The following is a 21185-nucleotide window of genomic DNA, read 5'->3' as shown; positions in this document are numbered from 1 at the left end:
CTAAAACAGATGCAGGGATGTTCATCATATGGATTATTGTTGCAACAGCCTTGGCTACATAGCTTGTATCTGGCCAAGGATATAATGATGACTAGCCAGCTTCCAGCACTTCACGGAACCTCACTCGCACACTTCCAAAACTGTCTAGTATCTTGAGCTGAGATTACTAGGGAGTGAAACCCTTTACTGCCACCAAAGACTTTTGATCCTCTGAGGCTTTCTGAGATTGATGGTAGACTTGGACTATTACCGAAGGATTTTCCAGATCCTACACCCATTTCTCATGTTCTGTCTGGTTTAGACAATGTACATTACTGCCTGCATTGTCCTAATAATCAGCCAACTGTCTTAGGCAAGTTCCTCAGTCTTTTAAATTTTTATAACTGTTCCCCAACCTGACCCAGCAGCTATAGCTCTAGTTGATCCCAGTGCTGCCAAACATCTAGGCAATTCTAATCCTACTCTTTCTGATAAGATGAGGAAAATGTATTGACAAATATGGGAAAAAGTGTATTTCTGCAACTTGGATTTTTCAGAATTTTGAATTGTCAGTCTCATAAAGTATGATGTTTTATTGGCTGTTTCTTCTTGTGGGGAAACATCTGGTTTAAATAACTTTTTTTCTTTTGCACAGATGTTTAGTGAGTGACTCTGCTGATACTTTCAGGGCTGTAACTACTAGTAGTTTTTTTTCTTTTTTGAGTAGGTTTTCATGGTTGCATTCTCAGAAACCTATACTATACAGGCTCAGTAGTAGCTGCTCCTCCCTCTTTGTGTGTGTGTTCATTTGGGCATCAACTGTTAATAAGTTTACTAACACAACTGTCCTTTTTTTCTCTTCTTCAGATTTCTGACTCTTGAGTTTCTTCTCGTAATACCTTTTGAAGGATTTTCTTTTTCTTAAAATGTTATCTTGAATTTCCATTTTTCATCAGTATGGAGTCTGAGCTGGGGTTATAAAATAAAACCAAGTGATTTCCATCATAAACCTGATTTGGTGCTATACATCTGGTAAATGCTAATCTCTCTCTTCCTCTGACAAGGATGGGAATGTCTTTGAAAGATTGGGTGCAAGTATACTCTTCTGTTGTATTTTTTTTTTTCTTTTAGAAATCCATTTGTCAACCCCACATGTTTATGCTTGCGTTTGAGACTAAGGAACATTTATAGCTTTTACTTCATCTGAGGAAAAATGATAGTTTAACTCACTTGAGATAACGGAAGATTACACAATTTGAGGTGTGTTTATAATTCAGCCATTGCTACTGGAACTATTATGAGAAGGCTTGCCTGGTTTATATGTACAATCCTTTAAGGATGTTAAAGCTAAAATGTTGATTTTTTTCCTCAAAGGTCTTGTGCTTGAATCAATCATTAAGTATGATGGGAAGGGGTAGCTGATTTATGGAATTTCAGATTTTTCAGCCTTTTCCAAATTTAACATACCTCTGCTGTATTTTATAAGAAAATATCTAGACACAGCAAACTTCTGGTAATCAGACTGTAAGTAATGGTTGGGGATAGGGGGCTGTTAGAGAGACTGGAGGAGCCTTGCAGAAACAAGGACAGTCTAACAAGCTGCTCATCTTGTCCAGCCTTTAATTCTTTCCCCAAAATGTGGTTTTCCATTTCTCTCTTTAGCAACCAATGTGGTCGTCCATTTCTCTCTAGCAACAGATGGTCTTCTAAATGGGCTGCGAGTGATTCAGCAGGGATACAGATGGCAGTGGAAATCCTATCCTGCCATTTTAGTGGATACTTCCTCACATGCCAGAAACTTTTTCCCCCCTTCCTTTCATTCAGATTCTACTAACTCAAGGTTGAAATAAACTATTCCTTCTCAGAATGAAAAAAGTTTTTATTCAGGAATGCTTCTAATAACTAAGAAAATCTGACCATGTTTCTTTTGTACACCAGTTTGTGAATATTACAAAGTGTAAAATATTACCCCTTCAAAACTTGTTGCATCTTATTCCACCAGATGCTTATCACATTCCTAGAACACCAGATTTCAGATGTTTTAAGGTTTTCTGGATTACTCTTTCAGTTCTGTTTTACCTTTATCACTACTCCAATAATATTCAGTGTCTTAACTCCAGGGATGACTTTAATTTTCCCCCTTATTTAGACAACTTTTTCAAGTATCCAGAATCTTTGACTGGTGTAAGAGTTCCTTCACAGGCTGGTTTCTGGAGAACATCCAAAAGTCTAGCTTGATTCCTCACAAGATACTCATGTTCAAAGATATAGTTTTTCCACACTCTCTGCAAGGGAATTTGAGGATATTAGGATTGATGGCATCCATGATTTTCACTATCCCTGTACCTAGACTCCATGGGAGAAAAATTCAATAGCATCTAAAGTTAGCAAGGCCCCACCATCGCCATCCCTGATTTTCAGTATTCCTGTTTTGGGGAATTCTTTGATGTAGGAACCAGTTTTGTCTGAATCCAGGTCTCCCATCTTTTTCCTAAAAGCTCCAGCACTGTTTAACTACAGACACCTCTGACTTTGCTTGGGGAAGTGGTATCAGTAGAGGTAAAAGTGAGGGGTCTTTGAAACCAAGTGGACCCCCCTCCACACACTATTTTCAACTTTCTATGGTCCTCAAGACCATTACTAGTGGTTAGACAATAGCACATGTGATGTGGCATATAAACAAATGGGGGTAACCTGATTTTTACCCTATGCGAAGATTAGCCATGGTAGTATGGGATATAGCTTTTCAGCACAATTTCACTTGGAATAATAGGATTTCTGGTATCCAAGATTTCTCTAGCTCCATTTGAACAAGGTGATCAGGCTAAATTGAGGTTATTTGCTAATTACTGGGTTGTAAGCTCTTATGGTTGGTCAACCTTATCTCATTTTCCACAAAGATAGGGTTTCCTTAAGAACCAGTCCTTGTTTAGACCTATAGTATCTGAGATTGCTTTTAGCCAATCTATCTTTCTGGAATCTAAAAATGAGGGAGAAAGTAATCTCCATACTCTGTACATCCACAGATCTGAACAGAAATCAGAAATTCGTCTGTTATTTATGACTATGAGAAAAAAAGGGCAACCTAACTTTGGTCAAAGCAGACAATCTCCAAATGGTGTTTCTTGCTGTTGCCTTTTGTTTTACCCGCCACAATAAGGTAAATGCAGACAAAGACAAAACTCCTCCCACCAGGTTCTTGGATGCTTCTAGAATCCATCCCTTTGCAAAAAGCCAAAGTAGTAGTCTAGGGGCAGCAACAACCATGTCCTCTGTACAAAACCTTTCTTCTCCCAGTCTAGAAGTTATGGTAGTCTAGCCATATAGCTAAGGCTACTTGCAGCACTGATCAAATGATTAACAAGTTTTGAAAGCAAACTTGCCATAACAGATGTTCAAATGATTATTCCTGCAGTAGCTGCTCCCTCATCCCTCTTGTTTTTATTTTAATCATTTTACTTTTCAGGGCTCTAGCCTACCTATCCCTCGGTTGATATGAAAGCTCTAAAGGCTTGGTGCCCATACCCCGGTCTTTTTTTTTTCTCCTTCAAATCTCAAATGGGCAATGTTTGGGTCCATGGAAGGTTCCCTTAAGCTTTGGAAGATGGCTGGCTGTTGTATCCTTAGCATACCTCTCAAGTAATTGGTGCCAGAAATCTGAAATCTGAACACAGGCCTAAAAAAAAAATACGGGCAGATTTTAAATATTGCTCTTGGAAACATAGAAGGTTGCTAGAATAACAGGATGGATTTTTCTGAAGGATATGAAGTCTGAAACTCAAATGTATTTCATTACTTGGTGACTTCAATCCTCAGATCATTCCAATGATCTGCCAGGAAATCCCAAAATTTGTGAGAAACGGACCAAAAATGAGGCAAAAATCTGGGCATTCCATAAAAAACTGGAGAGCTATGATCCTTGGTTGGATATCCCATATAGCTAAGTCTACTGTAGTAGTGATAATTTGCACATTTACTGTTAATGTAATGACCCTTTTAATACTATATACAGATGATGCACACAAAACCAAACCATGTATATATACATTGCATAGCACTTGTCACTCTCAATACCTGAAAAAGCCAGAAAGCCTTAATATAATTGATTTTATAACCGAGATGAAACTCTGTGCTCCATAAGTACAAAAAAGATTGAAATTGTCTGTGGGGTCAGATATCCATTTGACAAAGATGACATGAAGCATAATTTAAACTTAACAATTTTAATCATTAAATTCATTCTTAGTCTGTGACCTCATTTTTCAGACATTTTAGTATGAATTGATTGGTTGAAGTTTATTTTACTTTATGGACATTATACATTCTCAAATTTCCATCTTCAGAATACAAAAACTATAGTCCATCTCTTAGTAGCCCATGTGCAAGTTACTTTTCCTGTGATCGTTGCTTGCCAGAACAGGGCTTTGGTTGCAACATAGTATGTCTTGGTATACACCAAAAAAAAGTGAATTTGCAAAAGTTACAAGCTTCATTGGGGCAAGTCGAGCAACTTTGGGGCAAGTCGAGCAACTTCAGAAAGCACCAAGCAATGAAGGTAGGGGCAGGCAAATATGGTTCATACTGTTTCAAGTTTATTTCAGGTAACTATTCAAAGAGCTGGTCTGTGCCATCACCATACACCTTAAATGCATAAAAAAAAAAATGTTTTTTCCCAGTTCCTAATGTTTGGGTTTTTTTTTAAAGGGGGTTTAAAGGGCCCCCGGGGGGCCCCCAATTTTTAATAATGGTTTTTTTGGGAAAGGGGGGAACCTTTCCCAAAAATTTTTTTCCCAGTTTTTTTCCCTCAGGGAAAAGGCCGATTTTTTTTTTGGGGGGGGGGGTTTTTTTCCCCTTTGGGTTTGGGGAAAAAAGGGGGGGGGGGTTTGGGAGGGTGGTCTGTAGCAGGCTATAAACTGGAAGGCAGTTTTACCCACTGTTAGTTGCACATGGATAGTCTCTGATGCTTTGTGCTTTGCCACCAACCTGGAGGTGTGGGTATCTTTGAATATCTATACTCCCCTTCCTTTTGTGGTTCGGTCCAAGTTTTGGGGCCGAAAAGCATGGTATGAGGTATAACCTGGTAGTGCTGGGGTGCTTTCGGGAGCCCTGAACCAGGTTTCTGTTACTGCACAGATATTTATGTTCTCCATGCTAAGGAGAGTTTTGAGTGCATGCATCTTGAGGTTTAGACTTCTGGTGTTGAGTAGTATTACTCTTAGTTTCTTATCCCTTGTGATACCTATGGAGGTGGGTTTGTCTTTTGAGCCTTGCCTAAAAAAGGCACTATGGGGGTAGCAGGAGCCTTTGCCAATATCCAAAAGCCCAGGGGTGACAGGTGCAAGCCATCCCTAGCGAAGCATCGTGGCTTGTCGAGCATATCATCCCAAGCTGACAGGCATTGGATCCCCTTTGAATGACACCAGTACTTAAGCCAATTGTTGAAATTGATCATCTTGTCTTCATATTGTGGCATCATTCTTGGTGAGGGTAAGATGCTACTCAAGGTCAGGGTCATACTGCCTGGGCTACATGCTCAGAGAGCCCTTTATGTCTCTTCATGTAGTCCAGGGAGGTACGCCTCAGGTCATTCACACCAGCATGGACAATGACTGAGCCATATTTGTACTTGCCTTGGAGTGACCTGAGTGCTTGTGTTATGTGGCGGATCCTAGCACCCGACAGGCTGCTCACCGTGACCCTCTCCTTGTTCAGCCTGGTGAGCGGGACGTCAGTGTGCCTGACGATAGTCACCTATTACAAGTGTATCAGGTGTATTGTTTAGTCTTAAGGGCTGTGACTGTTTGGCACACTGGCTTTGTGAGATATGTGTTGCACGTGTTTTGTTTTGGGGTAGCGGCTGCTTGGGTGTCTGCTTTGGAGGTCTGTGCTGCTTCGGCAGATCTTTATTTAGAGCCTCCGAGTATGTTTTTGTGTGATTATGTGTTTGGTTTGCTGTCGTGGTAGGTCTGTGTGAGACTGGAATTGTTGTGAGTGTGGTTTCCTTCTCCTCCTGACTGGTTATGCTAGTACTGAGTTGAGAGAGCTTAGCCTCCAGTTTGGCTATATGGTTGCATCTCTCACATGTGTTGGAATTTGTTGGGAGGAGGAGAGGGTTGTCTGTGTACATGAGGCGGTTGTAACATTGCCTCAAGATTCCCAGATTCACCAGCTGGACCGGAGAGGAGATTGACAACTGACTTTTGGACATGCTAGAATAATATTGGGAATTCTAGTGTAGTGCTTTTAATTTTTAGTGCTAACTTGTATAATTGCTTTAGTGAGCAAGTGCCAGGTAACTTAAGTGCAATGTGTTACAGGTAACTTAAATGCAAAAACGACAAGCAGTAACTTTCTTTCAAGTGAAACAAGGAAATAAGTACAGTAAGCAATGCAGATATCACTAGTGATCCACAGAAGCTGAGAAGCTTCAGATTAGGTGGAATTAGCGTTCCAGGGAAATAACAAGCAAACAAACAACAAGCATATAAACAAAGCTATATTCAGCAGGCCTGGATCTAGTCTATGCTACAGCAAACAAGGTGTACCAATTTCAGTAAGATACAGTTCAAATATTCAGGCACTATAAACCTTTAACCAGAAATTCCCAGCTCAGAAGGGCAGAGTCCAGCCTCTTCTCCCACAAGAGTGCAGACCACAAACCTTCTTAATGTAAAATAACTGGCCTGAAGCCCAAGTGCTTAAACCAGAACTAATATTCTTTAAGAATAACAGACACTGTGCTCTCAATCAGCAGTTCCCAACTTAGAAGGATGAAAGCTACCTGTCCTGCCACCACAGTGCATGCCACAAACCTTCCTAATGTAAAACAACTGGTCTGAAGCCCAAGTGCTTAATCCAAAAGACTTAGAGTTACTACCAAGCAGTAATAAATACAATTGAATACTTTAGAGAATGCCTGGATTAGTGCTCAAGTTACACAAACAAAGCTAGATCCAGCAGGCCCGAATCCAGTCTATGCCACAGCAAACAAGACGCACCAACTTCAGTAAGAAGCGGTTCAGATATGCATGCACTATAAGCCTTCAATCAGAAATTCCCAGCTCAGAAGGGCAGAGTCCAGCCTCTCCTCCCACAAGAGTGCAGACCACGAACCCTCTTAATGTAAAATAACTGGCCTGAAAGCCCAAGTGCTTAAACCAGAATTAATACACTTTTAGAATAACAGACACTGAGCCCTCAATCAGCAGTTCCCAACCTAGAAGGATGTAAGCTACCTGTTCTGCCACTACAGTGCAGACCACAAACCCTCTCAGTGCAAAACAACATGCCAGAAACTTTTTTCCCCTTCCTTTCATTCAGACTCTACTAACTCAAGGTTGAAATAAACTATTCCTTCTCAGAATGAAAAAAGTTTTTATTCAGGAATGCTTCTAATAACTAAGAAAATCTGATCATGTTTCTTTTGTACACCAGTTTGTGAATATTACAAAGTGTAAAATATTACCCCTTCAAAACTTGTTGCATCTTATTCCACCAGATGCTTATCTCATTCCTAGAACACCAGATTTCAGATGTTTTAAGGTTTTCTGGATTACTCTTTCAGTTCTGTTTTACCTTTATCACTACTCCAATAATATTCAGTGTCTTAACTCCAGGGATGGCTTTAATTTTCCCCCTTATTTAGACAACTTTTTCAAGTATCCAGAATCCTTTGACTGGTGTAAGAGTTCCTTCACAGGCTGGTATCTGGAGAACATCCATAAGTCTAGCTTGATTCCTCACAAGATACTCATGTTCAAAGATATAGTTTTTCCACACTCTCTGCAAGGGAATTTGAGGATATTAGGATTGATGGCATCCATGATTTTCACTATCCCTGTACCTAGACTCCACGGGAGAAAAATTCAATAGCATCTAAAGTTAGCAAGGCCTCACCATTGCCATCCCTGATTTTCAGTATTCCTGTTTTGGGGAATTCTTTGGTGTAGGAACCAGTTTTGTCTGAATCCAGGTTTCCCATCTTTTTCCTAAAAGCTCCAGTACTGTTTAACTACAGACACCTCTGACTTTGCTTGGGGAAGTGGTATCAGTAGAGGTAAAAGTGAGGGGTCTTTGAAACCAAATGGACCCCCCTCCACACACTATTTTCGACTTTCTATGGTCCTCAAGACCATTACTAGTGGTTAGACAACAGCACATGTGATATGGCATATAAACAAATGGGGGTAACCTGATTTTTACCCTATGCAAAGACTAGCCATGGTAGTATGGGATATAGCTTTTCAGCACAATTTCACTTGGAATAATAGGATTTCTGGTATCCAAGATTTCTCTAGCTCCATTTGAACAAGGTGATCAGGCTAAATTGAGGTTATTTGCTAATTACTGGGTTGCAAGCTCTTATGGTTGGTCAACCTTATCTCATTTTCCACAAAGATAGGGTTTCCTTAAGAACCAGTCCTTGTTTAGACCTATAGTATCTGAGATTGCTTTTAGCCAATCTATCTTTCTGGAATCTAAAAATGAGGGAGAAAGTAATTTCCATACTCTGTACATCCACAGATCTGAACAGAAATCAGAAATTCGTCTGTTATTTGTTATGACTGAGAAAAAAAGGGCAACCTAACTTTGGTCAAAGCAGACAGTCTCCAAATGGTGTTTCTTGCTGTTGCCTTTTGTTTTACCCGCCACAATAAGGTAAACGCAGACAAAGACAAAACTCCTCCCACCAGGTTCTTGGATGCTTCTAGAATCCATCCCTTTGCAAAAAGCCAAAGTAGTAGTCTAGGGGCAGCAACAACCATGTCCTCTGTACAAAACCTTTCTTCTCCCAGTCTAGAAGTTATGGTAGTCTAGCCATATAGCTAAGGCTACTTGCAGCACTGATCAAATGATTAACAAGTTTTGAAAGCAAACTTGCCATAACAGATGTTCAAATGATTATTCCTGCAGTAGCTGCTCCCTCATCCCTCTTGTTTTTATTTTAATCATTTTACTTTTCAGGGCTCTAGCCTACCTATCCCTCGGTTGATATGAAAGCTCTAAAGGCTTGGTGCCCATACCCCGGTCTTTTTTTTTTCTCCTTCAAATCTCAAATGGGCAATGTTTGGGTCCATGGAAGGTTCCCTTAAGCTTTGGAAGATGGCTGGCTGTTGTATCCTTAGCATACCTCTCAAGTACTCAGTGCCAGAAATCTGAAATCTGAACACAGGCCTAAAAAAAAAAATACGGGCAGATTTTAAATATTGCTCTTGGAAACTTAGAAAGTTGCTAGAATAACAGGATGGATTTTTCTGAAGGATATGAAGTCTGAAACTCAAATGTATTTCATTACTTGGTGACTTCAATCCTCAGATCATTCCAATGATCTGCCAGGAAATCCCAAAATTTGTGAGAAATGGACCAAAAATGAGGCAAAAATCTGGGCATTCCATAAAAAACTGGAGAGCTATGATCCTTGGCTGGATATATCCCATATAGCTAAGTCTACTGTAGCAGTGATAATTTGCACATTTACTGTTAATGTAATGACCCTTTTAATACTATATACAGATGATGCACACAAAACCAAACCATGTGCATATACATTGCATAGCACTTGTCACTCTCAATACCTGAAAAAGCCAGAAAGCCTTAATATAATTGATTTTATAACCAAGATGAAACTCTGTGCTCCATAAGTACAAAAAAGATTGAAATTGTCTGTGGGGTCAGATATCCATTTGACAAAGATGACATGAAGCATAATTTAAACTTATGAATTTTAATCATTAAATTCATTCGTAGTCTGTGACCTCATTTTTCAGACATTTTAGTATGAATTGATTGTATAATGTCCATAAAGTAAAATAAACTTCAACCATTTTCAAATTTCCATCTTCAGAATACAGAAACTATAGTCCATCTCTTAGTAGCCCGTGTGCAAGTTACTTTTCCTGTGATCGTTGCTTGCCAGAACAGGGCTTTGGTTGCAACATAGTATGTCTTGGTATACACCAAAACAAAAGTGAATTTGCAAAAGTTACAAGCTTCATTGGGGCAAGTCGAGCAACTTCAGAAAGCACCAAGCAATGAAGGTAGGGGCAGGCTAATATGGTTCAAACTGTTTCAAGTTTATTTCAGGTAACTATTCAAAGAGCTGGTCTGTGCCATCACCATACACCTTAAATGCATGCTTACACACATGACAATCAATGAATGCCACTTGTGTGATCGTATACCTCCAAATATCTGTTTAAAATCATATTAATGACTAGATTGATTAATGGCCCGGAAATGCATCTCTTCTCATGGCTGTCAAAGGCATACAGTGCAACTCCTCTCTGTCCTCAAGATTGAGACTGACCAAAAATCAAACTTAAATCTCTCGTATTTGATGCAAAGCTGCTTGTTCTAGCAATTGTCTAGCAAGCGTATTCTGAAGGATACAAATTTTGAAACTCACATGCCTGTCATTTGCACGAAAGCCAAGCAATTTTCAAATTAGACTGGGCAAATGGCTCCCAAATGTACAAAGTCTGGAAGGTTAGGATTTTTGCTTGGAAGTGTTTTGAATAGGTATTTTTTACCCAAATGGATGTTTTCCTCAGAGTGCAAATGTTGGAGGTGTAATGAGGAAGAAATAGGGCATTGGAAACCTATTTTTGAGTGTAATAAGCTGGCAGACTTTAAATACCTACAGACTACTCTGTCAGAAATACTAGGTGAGCAAAATGGTTTGACTAAGGAAATTATTTTTTTGAGCAGTGTTCAATTATCTGAATTGCATAATCATAGTAAAGACTTGAGTTTAATTCTGTTGGCTGCCAAAAAGTCAATTACTATAAAATGAAAATTTGTCTAAACCAGCCATATAGCAACGTAGGATATTTAGAAAAGGGTAGGAGCAAATCTTGTGTTATCTACGTTAAGCACAGTGGGCAAAGTACACCTGGTCATTTGATATTACTTTACTGAATTTTGTTATGTCTAGCCTTGGAGTTTCTCTTCGTAATAGTTCAGACTTTTTATGGCTTGACTTGGGAGCACTGAGTGACCTGCTCAAAGCAATGCAGTAGGAAAAGGAGGTGGAATGATTCAAATGTTATCCTTTTGACTACAGATAGCAGTTCATTAACCACTTGGAGCCTTGTGCCAGACAATACGAATTCACTTTAAAAGAACAGATGTTGCACGGATGTGCATTTTCTAAAAATAAGAGGAAACTGACAGACTGGCATTACTGACTTGACTGTAATCAGATTTATTACATCTTGACCAGGTAAGAACACTGGGGTAAAGTGTCGCTTTCCAGTGGCAACCCAGGTGCACTGCCCAGTTAGGTGATTTACTCTGTCACCTCATAGGTGAATTAACTCTGAAGGAATCCATTTCTGTACCCTGGGCACTGAAAACAGCTCATTAAAACTCTTGTTTAATCTCCAGTGCTCACAGTCGGACTTGACTGGGCTTAAATATAGGACAAAAGCAGATATGTTCTGCATCTGTGACTGGTAATTGGTAGTGTACTTGAATGTATTTAAGAAGTTAACTGAACAAGGTTTTCAATAGATCATTACATTAGAGCAACCAGATAAAGGTCCTGCAGTGCCTTTTTTTGGTTCTTACTCCCTGTCAGAAACTCTCCACAAATGTTTAAGATCTGGCTTAGGGGTGTCTATTCTGAGTATGAAAGTCCAAAGGATATAGTCCAAGCAAAAGGCACAGATAAATGAACACCTGATCCTTGCCTTTCAGGCCTTTTCAACACCTCTGGTCTCAAGGAGCATTACAAATCCTGTCAAGACAATACCATATTCATGTAGAGTATCAGCAAATAAGGGAGAACAAAATCCTAATGATCCCTTATGGCTAGCCAACAGAGCTTGGATATTGCTGCAGATCAGTCTTTTTCTACAAACTATTCGAATCCCATTGGGGATGAGCTCAGTGGCACATTATCTGAACAGATCCAAGGCAGATCTTTGTGAAAGTCATCTCACCAGATAGCTCTTCTGTCACTTTGACAGGACAGACACTTTTAGTTCCCATGCAGGGAAGTGTTGAAAATGGACAACTTGTCAATCTCATGGAAGGGGAAACTACTTTATACTTTCTCTACATTTCTTATCATTCCGAAGGCCTTTCTGAAAATCAAAAAGGGCAATCGGAAGTACAGCTGGTGACTTGTTTCAAGTGGTGTTGATTATTGCCCTTGGCTAGATGAAAAAATGCATAGCAACAAATTACTCCACTGGATGGAGCTACTTGTACAGTAAAAGGGCTTTGACATTTATCCAAACCCACAATGAAAACTGTTGGTCTGGATGATGGGCTTCTAGGTAGGAAAACCTGTCACAAGAAAATCCTGCATCTCCAGATGGAAAAGATTTTATATGTGGTGCCAAAAGAGAGGACATGACCCTTACCAGTTGGGTATCTCCATTATCCTAGTGTGTGAGCTGCTAAATTCAAGGTTGGCATACTCTTCTATTAATGGGCACATGACAATTTCTGCTGGTTTCCCAAAATTGTGAAATCAGTCTTTAAAGAAAATAGTCTTCCTCCTTTGCACCTAATCTGTGCACTGGAAAAATAATTTAACCTTTTGAACCAGCACCTCCAGCTTTTTTAAAGCTTTGTACCTGGAAATGTCTTGGGTGGTTTTGACTTGAGGCAAGAGTCATGCTACAACTACCGTCCTCTCTCTCCTTCCTTGTTCACAGAGACAAGGTTACACTATCCACAAGATAGTAAATGAAGCATCTTTAAAAACCTTCAATATTCCTACATTTTTAAAATAGTGGTGAGAATGTATTCATTTACCTGATATTCACAAATTGTGTTACTATTGGAGCAAACATTAATCTCTTCTATCCTTTTGCTTCACTTTTCATGACCATTCCCCTCCAAGGCCAAATCGGAACAAATTCTACAAGAACTGTTGCCTCCTTGGAAACTGAGGTCTGGGTTCTTCTAGAAGCAGCTGCTTAGTCTTCCACTTGCATCATTACTAAGTAGTAAGAGCAATAGCCAATACTGTTTTTTGTTTGCCAGTTTTCATCCTTCAAGATGGTCTAGATTTCAGTTCTGTACAGACCTCCTCCCATTCAGTATAAAAGTTTTGGAAATATCCTGTTTAACAATACTGCAACAGTGAATCTAATTAAGTATCTAGTTGTTGCTGTCTTTCGGCTTTTCCCGGTTAGGGGTCGCCACATGGAACTCCGGTCCGCTAATGATTGGCAGTAGATTTTGACGAATGCCGAGGTGCCAGCTCGACGTTCAACCTTCAATGAAGGCACGCCCATTTACGCATGTCTTTCAAACGCCCACTCAACAGTGGGGAGGACATGCAGGCTCCACACAGAAGGCACTCCCCACACTCCAACCGAGAATCGAACGGGAGAACCTCTTGCTGTGAGGTATCTAGTACAGGCTTTTATATAAACTTGACAAAACAAATATCCAAATCACTATTGCAGTATACGTACCTTCCTACCTTGCACTGTTGTGGCAGGACAGGTAGCTTACATCCATCTGAGTTGGGAGTTGCTGATTTGAAGGCTTACTGTCGGTTATTCTAAAAGTGCATTAGTTCTGGTTTATGCACTTGGGCTTCGGGCCAGTTATTTTACATTAAGAAGGTGCGGTCTGAACTCTTGTGGGAGGAGAGGGTAGATTCTGCCCTTCTGAGCTGGGAGTTTCTGGATAAAAGCTTATTGTGCCTGCTTATTTGAATGGTTTCTTTCTGAAATTGGTCCACCTTGTTTGCTGTAGCATAGATTAGATTCAAACCTGCTGAATTTAGCTTTACGTGTATAACTTGAACACTAATCCAGGCCATGATGCTGTTGTATTAAAAAAAAAAAAAAAAAAAAAAACACTATGGCGCCAGGGCCAGGAGTAGTTTAACCCTAGCTAAGCGGCGATGCATAAAGTCTGCTCCTCACATAGCCAGCTTTTTTTGGTTTTAGCACTCAAATCTGTTTCTTTGAGCTCAGCACTTGTTCAGAACTCATTGTAAGCACTAAATAAGCTACAAATTACTAAAGCATTCAACTTTCCTCACTTGTCTAGAGGAAAAGTTTTTAGTACTTAATAAGCACCTATCCGGGCATGTCTAAGGGTCAGATCCTGGTGTTTTCTCCTGTCTACCTGATGAATCTGGGTATCTTGGGGCAATGCAGCAGTTGCCTCATGTACAGACAACCCTCTCCTCCTACCACCCAACACTACAACCTGTGAGAGATGCATTTATATAGCCAAACTGGAAGCAAAGGTCTCTTCACCAAAGACTGGATTAGACCGTCAAGAGGAGAAGGTAAACACTTGCACCACACCACACTCCTCACATAGTCCCTCAAAACCTACACCACCAAAGCGGACACATAGAAACACAAAACACACACCTACATTCACAGAGGCTCTCGATATAAATCTGCTCAAGCAAGAGACCACCAAAGCAGAAATGCAACCAACCTCCACCCCCCAGCACAACCCAAATGACACATAGCCCACAAACTCTGTGTGCCACTCAACCACAGCCCATAAGGCATAACAATGTACCCAACACTCTAGTCATAGGTGACTCTATAGTAGGCGCACTGATGTTCATTCACTAGGCTAAACAAGGAGAAAATTACTGTCAGCTGCCTGTCTGGTGCCAGGATCCACCACATAATGCATGCACTCAGTTCACTCCACAACAAGTACAAATATAAAAGTCATTGTCCATGTTGGTGTGAATGACCTGAGATGTACCTCCCTGGACTACATGAAGAGAGACATGGAGGAGCTCTCCGATCTTGCAGCCCAGGCAGGTGTGACCCTAGCCATGAGTAGCATCCTGCCATATCCCAGAATGATACCACAGTAAAGGACAAAATGATTGACTTCAACAATTGGCTAAGCTTCTGGTGTCATTCTAAGGGGATCCGGTATCTGTCTGCCTGGGGTGACATGATCGACAGACCACAATGCTTTGCCAGAGATGGCTTGCACTTGTCGCCCTTCGGATTCCAGATACTGGCTAAGGCTCTTGCCACCCCTATAGTGCCTTTTTATAGGCAAGGTTCAAATGACAAATTCACCACTGTAACAGGTACAAACTACCCTCCATGCTACTCAATGCTAGAAGTCTAAACCTCAAAATGCACTCACTCGAGGCACTCTGTCACTGCACAGATATCTATGTTCTCCATTTTACAGAGACCTGGTTCAAGGCTCCAGACAGCACCCCCTGCATTACCAGGCTATAATTCATACCACACCTTTCGGCCACCTAACCTGGACCGAAACACTAAAGGTGGAGGCATGTCCATATTCATTAAGGATATCCACAACTCCAGGATAGTTCAGCATAATGCATCCAAGATTATCCAAGTAGAACTAACTCTGGGCAAGACCACAATCCAAATTGTAGCTTGCTACAGATCCCCCCCACCATGCCCCAGAATTCCCACTCCATTTCTGGATAACTGGAAAATATTCGGGTACAACCCAACACCCTAATGGGTGATTTCAACTACCCCACCATTAACTGGGAAAACTACTAGTGCACCAACTCTTGCTCAATATTTTCTGGAATTCATAAATTCCAATGCCTTGGATCAACTTATACACACCCCCACCAAGGACAGCAATATCCTAGAACTGGTCATTACCAACGTCTGTGACCGGTGTTCCATACCAGAGATCCATTCCTAGTCAGTCAAATCCGACCAAAAGCTAATCACTCTAGACATCACATCCCGCCCCCATTCGGGAAACCACCGTAAAAAAGGTCTCCAAAGCCAACTTCACGCTTCTTAAGACAGAAGTGGCAAACTTCACGACACCCATGCAGACTGACAATAGATGTACGACGGAATCCTACACAAATGCACTTGCACGAGTGCATGGATCATGCTATCCACCAAAAAAAGGAACCCAATCTGGTGGTTCCCTGCCATAAACAAACGTTACAACAGAAGAAATTTTTACAAAAAAAAGTAAAATCCCATGATTGGTGGAACTCCTTGGTCAGCCTCAGTAAGAAGCGGAGATCCCTCATAAAATCCTCCAAAGCTAGTTATTAAAACAAAATCACCACCGATTTCAAAAGACAACCACAAAGCATTCTATAGCTATGTCAAAAATCTCAGTCAGCACTCTGATCTGCACAGAGTTGCAGCACAATGGCAGTAAATATACAGAACCAACTGATATTGCCAGCATCCTGGCAAATAGGTTTAGTGCTAACTTTACCCCCCTCTCACCCCCTAAAAGGTCCATCTCTATACAGGAAGAATGCAGCGTTCCTGTAATCATGGCTGCAGGGGTAAAAACCACACTCTCCAAAGCCAAGAACCCAGCATCCATGGGACCTGACAACATCCCAGGCTGCATTCTACAGAATGAACTGGCACCCCACCTATGCCATGTTTAATCATACCCTCACCTCAGGCTTCATGCCCACTGAATGGTGCACAGTGATGGTTATCCCACTCCACAAAGGGGGAGCCACCACAGACCCTGGGAACTACTGCCCCATTAGTCTGAGCCTGGTCTGTAAGGCCGTGGAACGTATCATCATAGAACTTGTAAGACATTGGTAATCTCCAAACTCTGGACCCCACCCAGTTCGGGTTTGTAAAAGGCAGATCATGTCTCCTAAACTTGATGGACTTCTTTAAAGCAGTCGCCAAAGCTGTAGATGAGGGTATGGTGGTTCACACAGCTTATCTAGATCTTGTCAAGGGTTTTGACACCATCCCTCACTCTGGAATTTATAAACCAGGTATAAATCCTTATGTCACAAGACTGGTTGCCAAATGGCTCACTGACTGAACCCACACTGTGAAAGTAGCAGACTCCAAATCGATTTCAGACAAGTGGAGCACCACAGGATTCAGTCCAGGGTCCTCTCCTGTTAGCCTGTACTTCAGAGAAGTAGATACCAAAAACACAGAAGGTCTTTGGCTAATGAAGTTCACAGATGACTGCAAACTATGAGCCATACTCGAAGGTCTTTGGCTAATGAAGTTCACAGATGACTGCAAACTAGGAGCCATAATCGAAACTCCTAACTATGTGGACATCTACAAAAGGGCCTCACTGAGAGATGCCTGGTGTCAGCCATGGGCTCAAGCTCAATGCCAAAAAGTGCATTGTCATCCCCTTTAGTAAAAACTCTGTACCTATGAACTACCACATAGGTGGAAGTCTACTTGACACTGAAAGTATGATGAGACCTTGGGACACAGGTGGACAGTAGTCTCTCCTTTGATAATCGCATCGTCACAGTAGTCAGGAAATCCTTCTACATGGCACACCTAATCAAAAGTTTCTCATCCAGGAAAAAGAGGTAATTGTTCCCCTCTACTCGTCACTCAATAGACCCATTATACTCTGTAGACCCATTATAAAGTACAACACTCCTTTTGGTATGTACCTCACAAGACATCTTTAACTGGAAAGGCTGCAAAAATACCTCACAAAGAAACAGATGCCCTAAAACTCCAGCTTTACTTTGTTGCATATCGCCTACTCTGAGGTGGTCTCTGCCTAACATACAAAGCTATGTAAAACCCAGAGCTGTTGGACATGCTCCACTTAAAGAAATCCCAATCCCTCTGAGCTACACGCTCTAGGGACCTAAACCTTGTGACCATAATAAACCGAACATGTTGGTGGGATAGATTCCTGTCCCAGAGACTTTCCATACTCTGGAACAGCTACCTATCTATACCAAACAAAGCTCATTAGCACTCAAAATCTTGATGATTGGATGGGAAATAGGAAATTCACCCCAGGGACCACTTCTGTGGTTCTGCTTGACAGGGGCACAGGAAAATAATTTTCTTTGTGAAAGCCAGGGTACCTTTTTTGGCTATGCTTATATATGCCCTAGAGCCAATAGCCCAGTACCTACCTATGAACCTTCTCCCTATGTATGTATTTTACTTTTTTTGGCTGCTTATTGGCAAAGGTAGACCTATACTTGCCCCTCTTCCTCAATTTTATATGTGCCAGGGTCTCCTTTGTCATGTTTTAGCCTCTTACCTTTTCCTGGGGCAAGAAAGCTGGGATGAGATTTGCTTTTGTCGTTGCTGCTCATCTCATATCATGTGTAGGTCATGTGTCAGACAAACAACAAAAAAAGTCAGACAAACAACATGTAGAAGCTTTGTGGCCACCGTCAGCCTTTGCAGGGTACTTCCATCACTAAGCAATACTGTGATAGTGATCTATTTGGACATCTAATGTTACGGTAAGTTCTTGGATAAATGTACTTTCTCGGCTCATCCAACAGTTGGTTGAAGTAATCCAATTACTGGCAAAAATTAAACTCTGGTCTTTGCTTATTGGACCTTAAACCCAGAACTAAAGCATAAAAGTTAAATTATACCATGACCCTCCAAAAACGCAAGCTTTGGATGCCCGTCTTAAAAATAGAAGTTATACTAAAAAAAAAAGGTCCGGCCGGTTTTTTTTTTCCATTAATTTCACTGTACTGTCTCGCTATGTTTGGGTTTTAACCATGCGAGACTAACTAAAAATAAACGAGGAAACCTGTTTGCTTATTTTTATCTTGTCTGTATTAGTGGGTTCCCAATGAACAATGAAGTTTATATGTGCGACACAATGTTTGTCTACGTTCATTTTATTCGCTATTTTTTTGATTCTCGCTATGTTAATGAGTTTAACATAGCGAGATTACAAAATGTCTAACGCTTGTCCGAGATTTTCGCTTCAATTATGTTAACGAGAAAAAAAACAACGGAGTCAACTCATTATCAGAACTTCTGATGTATATGTATAGACATCTTGCATCAGGCAGTAATCATACAAGGCATCTCGCGGATTTAAGACTGTGCGTAGTTTTATTAAATAATGGCTTAGCTGTTATTGGTCAATATTAAGGCGCTATAATTGTACAAAAATAATAGCATGTTTAATAAATGGGTGTGGGTAATGCTTGAAAACCCATGGTTGGCTTTGTTTTGCGGATAATACAAACCTGAATAAAATAGTAGCACCCCCCCCCCAAAAGAAAAAGTGGAGTAGTTACTTGAAAATGCAGTCACTTGGATTTGTCATTGACCTTAAGTTACAGACCATTTGTTTTTTAATGCAAATTTACTCCGAGGTAATTTACTAATATGAGAAGTGTACATGTTGAAACAAACCAATGCCAAAAAAAAAGGCAATATAATCCATACAAGTGAGTAGAGATACAGTTCAGAATGGTCATAACTGGGGTAATGAATGTCAGTTGTACGTTGTGAGAAAGGGGTAATAAATGTTAGTTTTGTGAGAGATGTAATTGTCAGTTGTACTTTTGAGAAAGGGTATGCTTCCAGTACATTCTATGAAGTCTGCTTGTGTGATTTTTGAGTGTAAAATTTAATTTGGGTTACAGTAGTGAATGTAAAGTGAAGGACCTTCAGAACAAATAACTTGCTCTGTATGTGTGTGAAATTGTATTCCGTTTATAACTCTGACGCATGATTACTGAAAAACACCATTAAATACTTGTTTGCAGAACAAGGTAGCCATACTGCTGGCATAGCTAATTAAGTGTCTGAACTTGTTGATTTCAACTAAACTAATAGCAGAACATGAGTGTTGCATTAGAGAAGATCTAAAAACTAACCTTTTATTATTTAGGTCAGTTGAGTACTCTGGTTGCAAACTTTTAATTGGTTTGTTATAATTTCAGTCTTACAAGATTAAACGATACTGATCCAATTATTTCTAGGTTTGGTTTCAGAACTGTAGAGCAAGGCACAAGAAACATGTCAGCCCTAACCATTCCTCGACTGCTTCAGTGACTACTGTTCAATCCTCTCGGCTTTCATCACCTTTGCTTGACGAAATTACATATTCTGCTTACATGCCACAAGATGGGCCAATGCTGGCTTCTTTACATTCTTACATGGATGGTAAGAACTATCCGTACTGCATTAAGAACCAAATTGTAGTGGATTAAAAAAAAAATCTTATTGGAGATTGTATAATGCTATTATTTTTCTGTTTCCCTAGCTCATTCACCATCAACTCTTGGTCTTCAGCCCTTGTTACCCCACTCAATGACGCAGCTTCCAATTAGTCATGTGTAATACTTATAAAGTCACATCTGTTTGACTGCTGAAGGCCAACTGGGAAGGTATGTTTTCCCGTAGGATTTACACTAGAACTGAGCTCTATGCTCCTTGACCTTGAGCTACATACTATGGAACTAACCGCTCCATTATACAGCAGGAAAAATCTTTGAACTGAACTCTGAAACTGGTCATCTTAGAAATGTAAATCCACAAAGGAATCTTACTTTTCTGTGAAAATTCAGGTATTATAATACACTCATTTGAGGGGTATTTAAAATGTGTTAACGTTTGCAGTGTTTTTGAAATGGTCTTGGTGTTTTGAGTGTTTAAGACCATGTCTCCTTCCTAAAAATGGTCTGCATTTACTGCAGGTTTCTATTTCAAAACTTAACCAATCTGTTATTGAAGCCCTGTTTCATATTTCTTTTGACAGTCAACAAATCTGTTCTATTTGTTAATTTATTAATCAACTGAGCACTTTGTCTTAAATTGTCACATCTATGTGCAAAATGTTTACAGTTTTCAGTGCAAATGTAGTTTGTGTTTAGTTTGAATATATATATATATATTTGTAAGTTATTGTTCTAAAAAGTGCATTATATACCTATCGGCATGTTATCAGTGGTTATCCCACAATAAATCTGTTCAAAAATGGGTTTCTCAAAATTTGAATTCAAAACAAATGTTTCGACATATTGACGTAATATCTCCAGTTCAGATACTTGTTCATAAAATAAACTGTATTATGTGAAATCTGATGGAATGTTAATAGTATTAAATCACAGATTCTGAAACATTAAAAACAGTTTGATAGCTTTATGCACCATCTCTCAACTGGTGTGCTTCTTTGACATGAGTGGAAGATGAAATATCTTCGTAAGTTGAAAATGCACTTCTAATGTTTGCATATACTGTGTAAGACACGCACATACTAAAGTAAGCCATAGCATGAAAGCATTTTTAATAAATCTTTTACCTTCCTGGTGTGGTCAGCTAAGTTATACAAACAGCTGTGCATGCTTGGTCGGGTCAACATAATATCCTGCTTGTCTAAAATTCCACGGGTAAGACTGTGTACATTCAAAATGTTTTTCATCAGTACTGTAGATTAAGTATTAAGATTGTGTGAGTTTTTGATTTGATAAGCTTGTATTCAGAAAAGTTTTAAAATTACCA

The 21185-nt window shown here is 40.1% G+C and overlaps 1 protein-coding gene across 6 annotated transcripts in view; it reads left to right on the top strand.

Annotated features, from left to right (window-relative positions):
• Positions 1-20828, top strand: part of LHX8 (LIM homeobox 8) — a 158077-nt gene extending 137249 nt beyond the window's left edge. For 5 of the 6 annotated variants that reach the window (XM_044085794.1, XM_044085791.1, XM_044085792.1 and 2 more), the window contains exons 7-8: positions 19664-19847; positions 19948-20828. In XM_044085794.1, the coding sequence (XP_043941729.1) occupies positions 19664-19847; positions 19948-20024 (261 nt within the window). In that variant the 3' untranslated portion in view covers positions 20025-20828. Of the gene's footprint in view, positions 1-19663; positions 19848-19947 lie in introns of those variants that run through there. The other variant, XM_044085796.1, reaches the window with a different exon arrangement.
• The last annotated feature ends 357 nt before the right edge of the window (positions 20829-21185 follow it).

The sequence above is a fragment of the Protopterus annectens genome, chromosome 10.part0, assembly GCF_019279795.1.
Source record: "Protopterus annectens isolate FY-2018-M chromosome 10.part0, PAN1.0, whole genome shotgun sequence".
In the NCBI taxonomy this organism is placed as follows: Eukaryota; Metazoa; Chordata; order Ceratodontiformes; family Protopteridae; genus Protopterus; species Protopterus annectens.
Note: the sequence above shows the minus strand (reverse complement) of the source record. Positions and strands in the feature narration are given on the sequence as shown.